The following is a 16,302-nucleotide window of genomic DNA, read 5'->3' as shown; positions in this document are numbered from 1 at the left end:
GACCAAGTGGTACAGTGGTGCAAGCACCTCCCACTCTTCCTCCCACTCTATAGATATGGGCCTGGATGAGGCCTCTCATCTCTACAAGCATTTAAGCAGGCTGAGTGTGTGTTGGTGCTTAGCTGAGTTTGCCATGTGTCTTTTGAAAATCCCTCTGTAATAAGCATCTAATCTATTGTAATACAGCACATGTGTTTAAGTACTGATGTTTAGTATATAGACATATATTTAAGGATCATAAGATGAGATGATTTAATTAGCTAAACAGTACTGTGATTGAGAATATCTTTAGCTGATCATTATAAGATATATATTAATTGCATTCTAATTTGCAAGCATTAAACATCATTTTCAAGCTGGATATATAATTTGTTGTGGCAAAATATTGTAATTTGTTTCTTTCCATGGCAATCAACAATGGTAACATTTTAATTTCAAAACTCACATCATTCTGGAAAATAAACAAATAATAATTTATTGCAACCTGTGTTTCCTGGTGGTTTGTGGCTCCAGTTCAAACCTTTATATGCATAAGAGGAAGTCTAATTTATCTCCATGGTAACACTGGAGGTCTTACGCCCGTCTCAGGCTTGACGTGATGGCGGTGAAAACAACACAGTACGTACGGCTGAAGTCTGCCAGGGCTCAGTCAGCGAGTGCAGAGGGTGGACATTTGGATTCAGCCTCTCACCCTCCCCCATTTCCCAACATTTTCCCTCCTCCATGCATTTCCACTGACTACTTATTCTACTGATTCAACATGTACAGTTTTGGATACGTTGGGAAAATAAGTTACTTTAATAAATTGTTTCTTTATTCAAACGTGCGTTCAACTCCTTTGTCTCAACTCTGTGTCAGTTCATGACAAAATGTCTGACACCAAAGAGTTGTAGTAGCTGATTTTTTCCAGTTTTTAAACAGCAGCAAGGCAAAGTACCCGTCCTGCTGTGCTGAGGGCCGAGGTTGGCAAGGTGTTAAACAGCTGCTCGGCTGATGTGAAGATGTTCTCACCTCAATGCTGTCTGGTGTTCCTGGATCCATAAACAGTGAGCCTCTGGAGTCCTCTCTCCTCACAACATGCCCATTCTGAGCTGGCAGACCTGAAGCCAACACAGTGCAGTATTGTTAACGTTGACTGATGGTATATCACTTACTTCAATCTTACAAGCTAGTACTAGTATTTACACATTTTAAAAGGGAGATACTCTCTTCAGCACAAATATGAGTGCATCTTGGCTGATCTGGATGCAAAGATAGCACTGAGATTCCCCTTGTACTCTATATTAGGCTGGATGTTAATTACAATTGACATCATGATATATGGAAGATAAACACATCACAATAGATCATTTATCGAAGGGGAACTCCACTGATTTTGCACATAGCACAATCAGTTTACTGCTCACAGGGAGTATTATTGAGCCTGTTAAAACAGCTAGATAAGGTCTCATGTGGTTCTGGTCGAGCTTAGTCAAAAAACAAAACCCGAGTTATGTCATCAGGGAAAAGATGCTACTGAGTTACATTATGGGAAATGTGTGTAGGACTCCTACTAGAGACTAAAGGTCAGGCTATCTGAGAAGCTGCTATTTTAATTCTGACCTCTTTGGTTTGTGAAATCTGTCTCTAGTGACCCCCCTAAAGTTGGGGAACTGCAGGATTCAGGATTCAATAGCTTTTCATAAACAAACACTTATGAGTATGTGCAGCTCTTTGCCTCAAAGGATTGTGTTACTCTTAGTCTCGCCATCTTCATTCACTGTGTTTTTAACCGTTAATGCTGTGATGTCGATGTCCTCCCTTGACTGCTGCTTTCACCTTGACATCCACTCATGTCAATTGCATACGACATTCAACTAAAATGTCGAAATCGCCACTTAAAGTCGGCCTCGGGCGAGTGACGGATAAGAATGAAAACACCGTGCACCGCACACAGCTGCTGCTCTCAGAAAAAGTGCTTCAAGTTGTGTGTGCGTAAATATTGCTGTGTAGCCATGGTGGTGAGGGCCTCTGTGGTGATGATAATGGGCCTAAGAGGAAGAGGCCAGATGCCATGAATACTGCGCTATATCTGCAGTTCTGAGCTCACCGTGGTCTCTCTCGATGGCAGTGCTGATTCTCCTGTTGTCTGCGGAGCTGGTTGAGATGAGGTCATCTCTGGAGCCCTTGATGACACAAGATGGAAGCTTTTTATGTAAACATTAAATAATGAAAAATATTCAGGCTACATCCGTATGTAACTAATAACATTTCTTCTTAATTAAATCCAGAACCTTGAATGTGACTGAGGATGGAATTCACATTTCTGAGTCAGCATCTTGCACAATTATGGCTTGAACCATTCTTTTTTTGATTAAGACAACAAGAAGCAGATGACAAAGTAACGTATCTGCATTGGACTACAGTTATTAAGAACTAAATGAACCCACTGAGGAAGTTAAGGTTTGCAAGGAGACTCACATTCAGGCCGAGTCCAGGACTGGAGGTGTGCGGCGGGGCAGACAGCTGCTTCAAGTTCTGGTAGAGCAGCTCAAACAGTGGCAGGTAGAGCAAACAGATCCTGGCCTGCTGGTTCTGAAACATTTAATATGACTTTATGAGCTTTTTAATAATACATGCAATGATGAGTGACACTGATATGAAGCTATTGAGGTAGACAAAATGACTGCACATGTTCAACAAAGATCTGCAGGTTAATGTGAAATACGGTTATGTAACACATTTCTCAAAAGCCATCTGTCCTGAGCTGCTATCAATGGTGCGTGTTTAACAAAAGCTTGTTTGTATAAAAGCCAATGCGGGTTATCATATGTACTGAGGGGGAACGGTGCAAAACGTATGTCACATCAAACATTAACTTATTGCAAGCAAACGCTGAGTTGCTGTTTCAGCGTGGAGTGGAGACAATGTTTACACTTGTCATACTTCATGTCATACTTCAACGGCTTTAACGTATCCTCAGAGTGTTAGTTGATTAAGGAATGAATGCAGCTGGAGGGGACAAGCAAAATAGTTTATGCTTAGTTTACACGAGCATGATGTGACGATGAGTGTAATTGGACCAAAAAAAAAAAAAGACAGAATGAGCCAAAGTCTTCGATCATGAAAAACAATTTGACCTCAAAATGTGGACATTTTCTTGATTTTCTAATAATAGACGAAAACCTTTGTTGGAATGTCTCAAATAGACAAAAAGTGTCACACAACTGCATTTATCATGACTTATTCATGAGGGCCATGACTGTGCACTAAGTACGATATTCTGAGCGATAAATCTTTGTTCCACCTTCAACTTCTTTTTGACCTGTCATTGACAATCATTGACAATCATTGACAGCTGCCATTAGCCCAACCCTGTCTCACCTTGAAGACTGTGTAGCGGTCGTCCATGGCGTGTTTGATAAGGAGGTTCTTAAGAACGCTCACGGCCAGCTGTCTGATCTCAGGCCCTTGCTGCAAGGCCTCAGCCACTTCCCTCAGTAGCAGACCTACCAGGAAGTGGTTACGGCAGTATTCCTCGGTCAGGCTGAACTCCAGACTCTGCTCTGTGTTTGGGCCAGAAAGGATGTGTCAGTGCTAGTAAGCCTGGATTGTCGTGACACTCTTTTAGACTAAAACTGACATTTCTTATTACTAAAACCTGATATCTTTTGTGAAATGTGTCTCCTGTTAAAGCTGGAACTAGCTGGAACATATAACTTCAACTACTACTTACAAGTGACTAGAACTGCATCAGTTAGTTTATTGATTGATTAGTGGATTGACAGAGAATTAATTGGCAGCAACTGTAACATTCGATTAATCGTTTTAGTCATTTTTCAAGCAAAAATGCCAAACATTTCCTGGTTCCAGTTTCTCAAATGTGATCATTTGTTTATTTTCTTTGGCTAATGAAAGTACATTAAATATCTTGAGGTTCTGAATTGTTATCAGAGAAAACAACTGAGAAATAATTGTGTACCGTGAGGAATTGTGGATGCCATTTTTTTTCTCCACTATTTTTGAACTTTCAGTAGACTAAACGATTAATCGACAAAACAATCAGCAGATCAATTGATAAAGAAAATAGTCATTAGTTGCAGCCATTTCAATGGAAAGCGTCGTATAAATTTTACTTCCAATATAATAAGTATTGTCAGTTAAGCTGTAATACAGTTCATTAGTCTTAAGAGCTGTAGCGGAAAACAGAATCTCAAGTCGGATTTTGACACTTCAGCTGTTGTAAACAAGTGAGCAGCCTACACTACAAACCCGGATGCTCTGACTGATTCAATCATACAAAATGCAACACTGAAAACCAATATGCAACAGATTCTCAACAACACTACACATTTCATTCGAACATTTTCACACCACATAAAAAAGAGAGGAATTCAGATTCAGATTCATTACTCATTGCCAACATTAGGAAATGTGTAATGCTGGAATTTTTTGATTTGTATATTCAGAAAACGGCAACAAAACAAGAGGCAGACAGGCGTGCGGCTAGAAATTAGAAGTTGCCTCTTTCAACAGACAATGACATACAGTTTTCTAATGATGCTGTGTTAATATTAAAACAGGCAATGCAGCCTGGGAGCAATTATCTTACATTATATCATGGAAATTATCTTCTCGAATGACAGAGACAGACAGGCAGACAATGAGAGAGAAAGAGAGGCAGAGAGAAGAGACACAAACTGCAGCAGAGAGAGAACCGCAGCTTCATGAAAAATATTTCCCTCTTAGTGTTTACAAGTTTCAAGTCAATTAAGCAGTAAGAAAAGAGGCTCGGCCGATTCCCCCAACAGCAAAGCTCCCCTCCTTCTACGACACACAGGCTCAGGCTCAGGGTGACAGCATTACCGTAGCATTAGCATTGTGCTGGGTGAGTGGGAGTGAATGGGTAGCCCTGTGAGAAAAGGGGGGAGCTGCTGATAGGATGGCGTGGAGGGGGGTTAGTGCAGGTCAGAGTGAGGAGGTGCAGGTGTTTTTGCTTACGACAGCAAAAGTGGTGGCGTTGATGTACAGTATGGTGCGGTGAGCGTCACCTACCTACAGGGCCAAAAAGCTCCGTCGCATACGGAATTAAATCTGACCACAGGCAAAACACAAAAAAACAAGAGAGGAGGGGGAAGTAAAAATAAAGAAATTGGGGGGAGGGTAAAACTGTAAACAATCCATGCAGCATTTCCACAGCACACAATAGTTTGCTTTTTACTTATGGTTATAAAAACATGTATCAACAAGTGAGGAACCTGTTTAGCAGGTAAAAGTCAGACTAGGTGTGGCTTGCCAACTGCTTAAATATAGACTTGTGTATGCATGAGCCAAACCAGTCAGGCAGGTTAATAGGGGTTTGGGGGGGGGGGGGGGGTCAGTGTGGTGGATGCAGGTCAAAAAGGGGTTGGTGAATAGTTGGGGTCATGTGAAGCTAGTCAGTGGTTACATGTGTGGTAGGAAGCGTAATGCATTGAATGGAAAGCAGAATAATGATGATATCTGGCTCTCACCTTGCACCCTCTGCAGCTTGGTGCGCCCAAATGCCATGGGCAGGTTAAGAGGGATGAAGTGCTCGTGGTTAGACACTGTCATCAGGAAATCAAACCTCATTTCAGTCAGCACCTGTGGCGAACATACATGCGTGAGTGTGTGTTCTACATGCGTATATGCAAATTGTTTTCAACCACCTCATTGCGTAAATATAGTTCTCCTCATTGTTCAAACATAGCTGTCGTCTCTACTGTTTCTAATAACAAAAGCCCGCTGGGTTACTGTGTTGGTTCAATTTGTTAGTCAAATATGCTGCTGATACAGAGAGAGACACAGAGCAGTTTCGTACAAGTTAAATAAACACATAACATAACAAGTAATGTAGCTAAGTCAGTGCTGTTGTCAGTTTATCAGCTAATAAAAAATGTTTATTTTTGTCCTCTTTTCACTGGTGTTTGGATCTTTACATATTCCAAATAATCCCTCAGTTCTGCTTACAATGTTGTTGTTTTTGACTGAGTGTGCAGTAGTCGTGTGTCGGCCGGCTGTGTCAAGTCACATACCTTGGGATCTTTGAGACTGAAATGACACATGTAGTGATTGACCAGACCGAAGGCAAAGCCCCTATTCATGAAAGTCAGGCACCTCTGAGGGAGAGAAGAAGGCCGGTTATGATGCGTGCTGCTGAGATATGATACACATCAGACAAAAGTAAACAAAGCAAAATGGATCGGTTGTGTCGTGAAGCGAAAGCAAAAGAGTCTTGGGCCCCAGTGAAGCATTTTTAAGCAAACTTGCACAACAAGTCAGTTAAGGCCGAAGAAAAATAAACCTCCATATTTCAACAGAGCACAAGTGTTAGGAAATGGAGAATGACTTTTGAATATTTTGATGGGGAGGGGAATCGATCAGTGAAAAGGACCCTAAAACACTTAAGGTCAACTGGAAAACTACCTAAATCTATTTAGGTATATTGGGAAAGTGCCCACAACATAGGCTTTATAAGTTAAATATTCCCCTTGTGTGAAAAACTCTGCTTTGAATAATAATTTGTGCATTTTTAGACAAAAAAAAAGTTAAATTAGTCTGTTTTAAGTGTTCTGCACAGAGAAGCTCAAACATCCATTCACAATAAGCAAAGCACATTTTTGAGTTTATGTTTCATGTATATTTGGGGTTGAAACCTTGATGAAATTAGCCAGGCTCAGGTTGATGCAGCGGGCTTCCTCTGGGATTTCCATGTAGCGGATGGTGATGTGCGGCATAATGGACAACACCAGAGACTGGAGTGCCTGTTGGAAACTGTCGGGAAATCGCTGGGCCCGTGGCATCTGAAGAGATGATCGGGACACATGGAAGGCATTAAAAGTTTGGAAGGAAAAAAATGTTTTCAAATTTAATTACATATTCCCAGTATACACAGCAGATTAACATTAAAAGTACACATTTTCTCATGACACAGGTCAATGGAATATTCTAAACCAAGCAGTGCTGGTTCAGACCCAGACGAAATACAGACCCATGGCATCAGAATGTGGAATATATACACAACACAGTGATTCACTATGAGTCCCCTGCTCTTTGTGTGTGTGTGTGTGTGTGTGTGTGTGTGTGTGTGTGTGTGTGTGTGTGTGTGTGTGTGTGTGTGTGTGTGTGTGTGTGTGTGTGTGTGCGTGCGTTTTGTAACATCCCGAATGTGGAATGAATTTCCTTGTGATATCAGTGCCAGACATTTGACCTTTCGGAGATTTTACAGGCAACTGCTGAACATGTATACAGGTAGGGAAACTTCTCAATCTTAAAAGTTGTATCAAGGAAGGAGAAAGCGCTTGATACCAACCTTAATGCGGTTGTCCTCTTGCAGGTACTGGGCAACAGATTTAGCCATGGTTTCAAAGAAGAACCAGGAGTACTACAGATAGAGATAAAAGGGGAGTTAAGTTAGATCACAGCATGTATTTCCCCTCATGCAGCCTTCCTAGGAAAACAGCCAAGATGATAACAGGAGACAAGAGTGGCTTTAAATCTCACTGAGATAATCCTTTGGGAGTTATGGATTAAAAGTACAAGCAGCTACATGCTAGCATTAGTTTTCTTTCTGTGGAGGTGGTAGGTAAATAGAGAAGACAGACATTCACTCTGTTTTGAGCATCCGATAGTTCACTTTATGAGCATATAACTCCGCCTGCTGTTCAGTGTTGGTACTACAACAGGACTGACTGGGTGATGAGAGCGGCTGCAGAAGCACACCTTGAGCAATTTGTTGCTGGTGTTGAAATCGGCGGTCTGCTTGAGGACGGCTGTGACTGCGGTCGCCAGCACCTCGTGAGTGTTCACTGAGCTTCCTGATGCACGGTTGTTGGTCACAAACACATACTGAGGAGAGAAAAAAACAACAACATAAATGCACACACACTTGAACTTTAAACTAAAACTGACAAGCGCTTAATTATTCCATTTTGCACAGGGGCAAGTTTTGTGTTGGTATGATACCTTAACAAAAGAGCGCAGGTAGTGTTCCAGTCCTTCCTCGTGACATCTGGAGACTATATGTATGATAACACTGTACAGAGAACAGAGAGTCATACTGTGAGCAGTGATGTCAGTATTGAATACAAACTGAAAACACACTTTTACACAAGTGAACAACTGACCGGAGAGAGTTCACAGCGATGTCATGGGCTACTTTGGTTGCTGCTGTAAGCACCTCAAACAGCTGCATCAGCACTGTAGGTAGGAAGTTGATGATGACATGCGTCTCCATGGCATGCAGGCACTGAAGAAATAAAAGTGTGTAAATGCTGACACCCAGTGTAGGATGAGAGAAACAGTCAAACAGCTGCAATGATACAGCAGGGTTGTGTAAGTGTAAGCTTAACTTGGATTTTAATGAACTATTACATTAAAACTTGTACAGAAGGATGACTCTTCCACAAAGGCTTACTCTAACATGTTTAACTATTAATACAACACCTTGTCTGCCTGAGGATCTCTGGACTCATTTTTAAACAAAGCAGGCTCGTTGCTGTACTATACATCTCTCTAACCCTAAACCTAATTTCTTAAAAATATTACTTTGAAGCATCTAAACATCAAAATTTGGAAGCTGTGCAGTAAATCTGTTAATGCCTTGCTAAAATAAGTGAACTACAAAACCAAACCGCAAGCCTGCTGTTAGCGAGCTCGTGATTGTACCTCCTAAATACCTCAAAGTCGATCCTTCCTCTCAAACAAATTGTGCACTGCGTCTCACCTTCAGGTACTTGATAAGTTCTGCTTGGTTGCCTTCTGATGTGGTCTTCATCAGCTGGCAGTGCTGAAAGAACTTGTGCAGATGTAGGTCCTGTGGAGGAAACCACACAGTATTATCATCCATACTCATTATATGCCACCTACTTCATGCATACTGTTCATATATGTGACTGTGTGAGAAATGAAGTGTTTTACCTGAGCATATATTGTTGATGCTACATGGGTTCTCACTTTGAACAGCGTCTTGGCATTTTCCACCCACTTGGTATCTGGTTGGGACTGTTCAAATGCAGACAATTACTTAAAAAGACACCATTTAGTATGTGAACATTTAGCTTCCAAGCTGAATGCATTAAAAACTGGTTTTCATTTGTGCTTTATCATTTTCTGAGATGTGAAACAGGATGACTTAGCAGAATTTGGACATCAAAGTGGCTCATGTAGTGTTCCACTTTGAGTCTTGCTTTAGTAGTAATTTATTTATGGGGACCATGTACAGTGTTAAACATGATTGATGTCCTTTGCAAGAGTTAGCTTATAGCTCATTTCTATCTGCAGTCCCTTCAGTTGGTTAATATTTAAACATATAACAGTACAATAACAAACAGTACAAAGCAGAAAACACACAGGACACATACAATACAAAACTACTTTAATTGCATAAAGTACCTTCCTGGAGTCCTGACACAGGTATCCAGAGGGCAGGGTAGCAGCTACAGGTAGCTGGAGCTCTACTGATTTCATCCTCCCTTCTTTTAGCAAAGGCACCCAGGAGTAACCCACTGAGACACAGAACAGGAGCAGAGTGTACAGTATAAGATGACCAAACATGGCTTCAAAAAAAAGGCCAATACTGTCTAGAAATATGACGCTGTGTTTCCAGGCAGTGTTTTATATTCTTTGTGCAGAACAGTGAGGTCACATGTATGAATAGACTTAAAAAAAAACATACTTACCCAGTGACTCTACCCCCTCCCTCTTCTTGCTGCTGGCCTTGCTGCTGGACTCACAGCTGACATGGTAAAAGGTGAAGAGGATGTGGTGTTTCTCGTGCATGTGAACCGGCAGCTCAATCTTTACCTGCACACAGTGGAAAAGGTCAGAAGTTTTTTAATTTATTATCACCACATCCTTGCTTGTCTTTCATTGTTTACATGACACGTGTTTGGGGTTTTTTTGGCCCACAAAGTTGGTATAAAATTCACAGAAAGTTGGCTGTGTTGGTTGCAGAGTGGGCTACTGTGAACAATGTGTCGCCATCTCTGACCTTATAATATATATTATAAATGAATGCAAAAGAATAACTGAAAATTCCCCATGAAGAGCGTGGTATTTAGTTCGTAGACTCATGTGTGGATGTATTCAAATTTGATACGTCTGGAAAAAAACAAAAAAACATCCTCTGGCGAGATCTGCAATAAATAGCTTGTCCACAAGGGGGCGTCAACTGCAAGGAAACCACTTTTTATGTGTTTCGCACACTGACTTTCTCACAGGAAATGACACATACTGAGGGCTGTGTAGATTTTCCACTAATACAGATTTAACTCCTGACGAACTGCTTAAGAATGTCATGAATGAATATCATGACTTGTCAGTTTATGACTTGGGAATGTGTCAGCCCGTCAGTGTGTTGAAGTTACTCTCTTGGGTAAATCAGAGGAATCTGTGTCATAAATTATGAAGAAATGTCTTGGTGAGTTGTTGGTGTATTGTTTTACTGTTTGGGTAGAAATGATCCATAAGGTGACTAGAAGCTGAAGCATGTGGAGGTAAACCCCAGTGAGCGTGCTTGTGTGTGTGCATGCGGGTGTTTATGGGGGCGGGGGCTTCTTTAAGATCCTAATCCGTTTGATATCAGGGCCATATGGACCCCCTCTGCTCTACCTCTCTAACTGTATCCTGACCGTACCTCTTTCACTGAGCTCTTGGCTTCATGTGTGTGTGTGTATGTGTATGTGTATGTGTATGTGTATGTGTGTGTGTATGTGTATGTGTGTGCATTCTGGGGTGTGTGACTGTTTGACCAGTCTAGTGTGAGATCACAGTTCTATGCTGAGACAGATTTATAGGATTATCTCAGTGCTGGCTGAGGAATTTCAGCACTCAACACAGCAGTTTCAGGGTATTTGAGAATAAAGCACTGATCAGACTTTCTTCACTGTTGCTCAGGTTGCGCTTATTATCATTTCCTCTTGATATTTAATTCAGCGTCAATAACCTGATGAATGAGATCAAGGTTAAGAGGATGTAATCTCACCTCGTCGTAGAACTCGGGGCTCTGATTGTGGTGCAGGACGGCTGCGTAGGTGCTGCTGGTGAAGAGCGAGTCTCCCGGCTTGCCATAGATGCACTGAAAGGCAAGAAGGCACGTCAGTCATCAAACGCTGGCGCTTTGATGGTGGAGCACGGCAGTGAGTAAGTGCTCAGCAATCTGTGGTTTACAGACAATATTTAGAGAGAAGACGGGGTGAGTGTGCAGCCCTTCATCATACGCATCTTCGAGACTCCAACAGTCTAAATGTAGTGTGGAGAAACTACAAAGCATCAGGTCTGCCTACTCTAGAGAGGCCTCATTATGAAAGATTATATAGGTTTTCAGGCACTGTTTATTTTATTCAAATGAAGCACCAGCCACCAGCCCCCACCCCCCTCTGCTGGATGAAAAAACACTAAATACTTATAGCACTGTCACTCATACACTCATAAATATATTTTTTTCTTCTTGCTTCAAATAGCAAGTAGAGACATTATCACAGGTAAATGTGAGGTCACTTATGAATGCATCCTCGTATTACAAAGGAGACACTGTGCAGCTAGAGCTCTGGGCTGTATCAGAGCTGAGAGCAGAGATTTTTGTGGGAAAAAATTCATCTGTGCAGCGGGGTCAAGCTTGAGCAGGTCAGGACACTTCTAATGAGGGGTGACGCATGGGAAGGGAAAATTCAGACCTGTTCTGATGCCTGGCTCGATCCTGTAATTAGGATGCTGACAATTGTAGTCATCTCTAATGAACAATAATGAGCAGAGCCGGCCAAAGGAAGGACAGTGTTCTCGAGCCAGCTGATTGAGATGAGAGTGAAAGGAACTGAGATCAGAAAAACAACTCTCTCTGGCCTCTTCAGGAGGACTACTCAAGGATGGGAGAGGCTGCAGAGTTGAAATTCTCAGCTTAGTCTGGAAAGAAGCAGGGAGAGAAGGTGGAGGTAGAGGAGGAGTTGGGAGGTTTCAGCAACCAGTTGTGGTGCAGATCGCAAGGTAAGAGTTGGATTACCGCACTAGTACCAGCATGGAAAAACAACACATTCAGACCCTCACATGAGCGGTAAGTGGAGGGCTGATGGGAGTCCTGATTAGCTGACTCAGGCTGAGGACTGTGGCAGGTCTGCAGGAGATTCCTCTGATCCTATCTGTCACTGAGCCTTTTCTGTCCATACAAGTTCTGCACCACAAAAGGACTAAAAAATATTTTCCTTTGACTCCACTGCCTCAAACCGGTCAGGTACTCAAAGCACAATTTCAGGTAAATAAACCTGAGCTTATCAAAGTACGTCGGACTGGTGAAAAAGTGATCATTTCTGACAGTTTGTAGACAGCAGATATTGATGCATTTTCTAAACCCAGCCTCCAGGAACTCTTCTTCAGCTCCAGCTTTCACCTTCCCTGCTCCCCACAGCTTGAAAAGCATTTCCCCTCATTCACGTTTGTGTCTTATGTAAAACACAGACCTTCCCAGAGCTTCCGCTGCCTCTGATTAAAATCTCCAGAGAGGTGTGCTGCTGGCTCCTGTGCATTGTTTTGTAAACAACTTCTTGCTTTGTTTGAGACCAGACTGTGCTGCAGTATCTGAGATATACTATTCATGAATGCGTGCTGGTATGACTATCTGGGCTGTCTTGATCAAGAGCATCAAATGTAAAAATGTTTTGGCGCTCCAACTCCAAGAATTTCTCTTTCCTCCTCCTGCCCTCTGGAAGAGTGAAAAGAAAAACAATCCACCACACTTTGATGACTGTTTCCACCCACAAATATTTGACACGTGTGGCCAGAGAGAAAAGGAGAGGAAGAGTGGAGAGAGACACAGTGACCATTCATTATCTTCTCCTGCCAGCTATAATAACCAGCTTCTGTAAGCTTTTCCTTTTTCCTTTTCAGGCCCTCAACTGCACTCTAACTTCCACTTAGTGAGAAGCAATAAAAAAAAGGAAAGTTCATTATGTTTGAGGCTTCTGCTATTGATCAAATCTCACTTTAGAACATTCCACAAGTTTTCATGACAGGATTACGGTTTCTGAGAAATTAGCAGCAGGCTCCTGCAAATCTTTTAGAAATAAAGTGCACTCATCTTTCATCCCCCAAACTATCTATCATCTTCTCTTTTCTATCTCATACTCCACTTTTTTCTGTCTTATCCTATCTGGACAATATTATTTGACTTATTTCCTTCCTGCTTGTATGTTCTGTTATCCATACATATATAATGTCCTGTGCAGATCATACACTCATCTTTCTGAATGATGTTGTTCTTGTCAGTCTATGTCTAACTCATAATATAGAAAAAACGTTGTAATAAATGAAGAATAAAGTTTATATATATAATTAATATCATATCAGGATACATTGTATTTCAAGGAAGAGAAAAAAAATGATAATATTTCAAATATAAAGTTGTAATATTTTCAGAAGAATAATGTTGAAAATCAATGAGAAAAATATATAGAGTAGCTTACACACTACAATACATACAGAACATATACCTCACCTTTAAAGGGGTTGCACCTTCTTCATCTGAATCTCGGAACTGGATGCAGACTGCAATGTTCCTAGCCTGCCATGGAGAAAACATTACTTTAATTAATGCACACGGCCAAGCAAATAAATCAATGAGAGTGAGTCCAATCAGTGATATGAGCTTCAGAAACCAATCCTTGTGGACAGTTTGCATCATCTATTCCTTCCATCCAGCTTCAGTCTGAGTCACGCACCTTGGTGAAGGTCTTCTGGTTGTCGTATTTGAGCTGCAGAGGGTAGACGTAGAGCTGGTTCTTGTAGGTGGTGAAGGGGTAGTTGTACTTGGCTTCCTCTGGGAGGAACTCCTCTATTTCCACTGACACTCGCTCGCAGATGTCCTCGAAGGGTTTTACGGGAATGTAAGAAGAAGTCACCGTATCTGAGGGACAGAGAACCCCCAGTTAGGGAAACAAACCTCCACTGCTGAGTTCAGTCACCTCAGGGTCACTGGGTGCATTTGTGAGCGATGTAAACTCACACGCTATTGGATATTGATTACAAAAACAGCTGAGAGCGTGCAAATCGAACGCACAAGGCCTAGGGCTGCACAGAAAGCTACAGTTACATTATCTTAACTACGTTCTGGCAATGTTTCTAAGTACTTCTTCAACTGCTGTGATTGATGCAGGATACTGCGGTCTATCTTTTATTGAAGCTTCTAAAATTAAAGCACATCATGCTCTTTGTGCACACAGACACACTCCATCACCCAAAACACTTCCTCCTTTCCTTTGTGACCCCAAAACTGCCACTCTCCAGCTGTCACCACATCCATCTCTCTTCCCTCAGCTTTAAGTCTCTACAAACTACTTGCTGCATGTGTTTGTTGCATGGGTGTGCAAGGAACAGGGATGTTTTGTTACATGTGTTGTAAGGGAACCACAGGTTTGGTTTTTGCACATACGATTTTTTGACATTTTTGACACACCACACCTGCATTTGTAGATGTACAAGACATCACAGGAAGGCGACTGTAGGTTCCATAACTCATACTGCAGATCATGAATGAATGCACAGTCAAATATGTGGCTCAGCTTATACATTTGATCACAATAAGCTCAGAAAGCTGAGAAGAGCAGGTTTTAAGAGACATTTCATTTAATTTAAACTCTATTGTTAAGTGGTTAGTGTGTTTTCGAGGAGAGCACTTGACCTCAGTGCTGCAGAGAGATATAAATTAGGATAAGGGGAATGTTAAGCAATGTCAACATACTTGAGAAGTCCGGTGGAACACACTCGATGGTGACGTTCAGCTGGCCGGGGATGGTCGTAAGTTTGCTCTTCTCGGGTCTGATGTGGAAAATAGATTAACGTGTTAAAACATATACTTAAAAAGACATAAATATGCAACAGCGTGAGTGTTTAACGCTATAGTAACTGGGCCAAAATAGCAGAAGAGGGGTGATGACTCACTTCCTTATGTCGGCCAGCAGCTTGATGATGTCGTCAGTGGAGATTTTGCTGCTGTCCTGTCGGTAGAGAGGAGAAAACTTCCCGTCCATGTCCAGACTGCCCTGAGCATCTTTGAACACCTGCCTGGAAACACACGACACACGACTACAGCACCGACCTCCAATATAAAGTAGTCCTATTTGTTTTCAGTTGGCTACTTCAGCTGTTGTGATGAATCTAAAGGTTTTCACTTAAATCAGTCATGGTCTCAGTATGTTGAATATCCTGGTATGAAATATCAGGTGAACTTTGTTTCCGTGCCTACTGCAAAACCATTGAAGCATTTAGAGGATGTGTGAAATGTTTGCATACAGCATACAGTACATTAAGTTTTCAAATCCACGACTGAATCTTATCATGCTGATATATTTCATGTATTTGTGGGTCACTCCAAAGACGGATGCAAACAGATTTATTACTGGGTAATATTGTGATTCATGATTATTCCCGTCTTACTTGGCAGCCCAAGCAAACGGCATCCTGTACTGGCCCAAACGTTGGCATGTCTGTTTGGCAGATTTGAGCACCTTCTGAGCGGTCTGTCGAGACACAAACACAACACTCATATAAAAATCAATATGGAGGAGAAGACTCAATGTTAATTTTCGGGGTAAAGAGTAGAGGCGGCTCACCTTGTTGATGTCAGAGGTCTTGACGTAGGGCTCGGCGCAGTGGGTGATGCCGTTCTGCAACACTTTCTCCACGCGCGCCACCAGAAAGATATCCGCGTGGGGGTTGGTTACTGAAAAAATACCCTGGAGGAGAAAAGGAGAAACAGACTAATGAGTCTAATTAGCGATGATACAGCACACAAGAAGATCTGTGGAGTTTATAATTTGAATTGGCAGACAGTGAGTCTTGTTTTCCTAATAACCGCCCTTCTGGGATTTTCCACGGATCTGAGGAGTAATCCGCCAAAACTAGCAGGGACTCAAATAAATATGCAATCATCAGCAATTCAAACTTTATATGTCTTTTCATTTTTATTACATATTTTGCCTCTCTTCAAGGCAAGTGCAGGGGAAGTGGCTGATGTTGGCTGAACCAAGACAGGAAAACCACATGGGGCTCATCTATTTTTGGTCGGGTGAGATGGGGCTGTTTTAAAAGTGTGGTGTCAGTTTGCACAAACAATCTCAAGGGGATAGAAACTTTATTCGGGTAAAAAGATGCAGTGCATATTAACACACACACTTACAAATAACCAGAGCCTCCATTGAGGTTTTTGAGAATAGAGGCGATCGCATAGAAAGACACAGCAGGAAGTCATTTTGGAAGCGTAAAAGTTTCTGCATAAGTAATGAAACTGAGCGAAGTTGCACCAGCTAAAGAGGC

At 41.8% G+C, this 16,302-nt stretch overlaps 1 protein-coding gene across 1 annotated transcript in view; it reads right to left on the bottom strand.

Annotated features, from left to right (window-relative positions):
* dock11 (dedicator of cytokinesis 11) overlaps positions 1–16,302 on the bottom strand; it is a 65,906-nt gene that overhangs the window by 28,655 nt on the left and 20,949 nt on the right. Inside the window, exons 13-35 of the mRNA XM_062444327.1 lie at positions 15,600–15,722; positions 15,424–15,506; positions 14,929–15,051; positions 14,729–14,805; positions 13,710–13,894; positions 13,487–13,552; positions 10,985–11,077; positions 9,681–9,804; positions 9,394–9,506; positions 8,920–9,003; positions 8,726–8,815; positions 8,127–8,248; positions 7,966–8,035; positions 7,723–7,848; positions 7,313–7,384; positions 6,657–6,803; positions 6,036–6,119; positions 5,493–5,604; positions 5,035–5,073; positions 3,364–3,545; positions 2,461–2,574; positions 2,090–2,165; positions 1,012–1,100 (exon numbers count right to left, since the gene is read on the bottom strand). Coding sequence (XP_062300311.1) covers positions 1,012–1,100; positions 2,090–2,165; positions 2,461–2,574; positions 3,364–3,545; positions 5,035–5,073; positions 5,493–5,604; positions 6,036–6,119; positions 6,657–6,803; positions 7,313–7,384; positions 7,723–7,848; positions 7,966–8,035; positions 8,127–8,248; positions 8,726–8,815; positions 8,920–9,003; positions 9,394–9,506; positions 9,681–9,804; positions 10,985–11,077; positions 13,487–13,552; positions 13,710–13,894; positions 14,729–14,805; positions 14,929–15,051; positions 15,424–15,506; positions 15,600–15,722 — 2,394 coding nt within the window. The remainder of the gene's footprint in view (positions 1–1,011; positions 1,101–2,089; positions 2,166–2,460; positions 2,575–3,363; positions 3,546–5,034; positions 5,074–5,492; positions 5,605–6,035; positions 6,120–6,656; positions 6,804–7,312; positions 7,385–7,722; positions 7,849–7,965; positions 8,036–8,126; positions 8,249–8,725; positions 8,816–8,919; positions 9,004–9,393; positions 9,507–9,680; positions 9,805–10,984; positions 11,078–13,486; positions 13,553–13,709; positions 13,895–14,728; positions 14,806–14,928; positions 15,052–15,423; positions 15,507–15,599; positions 15,723–16,302) is intronic.

Source organism: Scomber scombrus, chromosome 23 (assembly GCF_963691925.1).
Source record: "Scomber scombrus chromosome 23, fScoSco1.1, whole genome shotgun sequence".
Taxonomy (NCBI): Eukaryota; Metazoa; Chordata; class Actinopteri; order Scombriformes; family Scombridae; genus Scomber; species Scomber scombrus.
The sequence above is the reverse complement of the archived record's forward strand: the minus strand, read 5'-3'. Positions and strand labels throughout refer to the sequence as shown.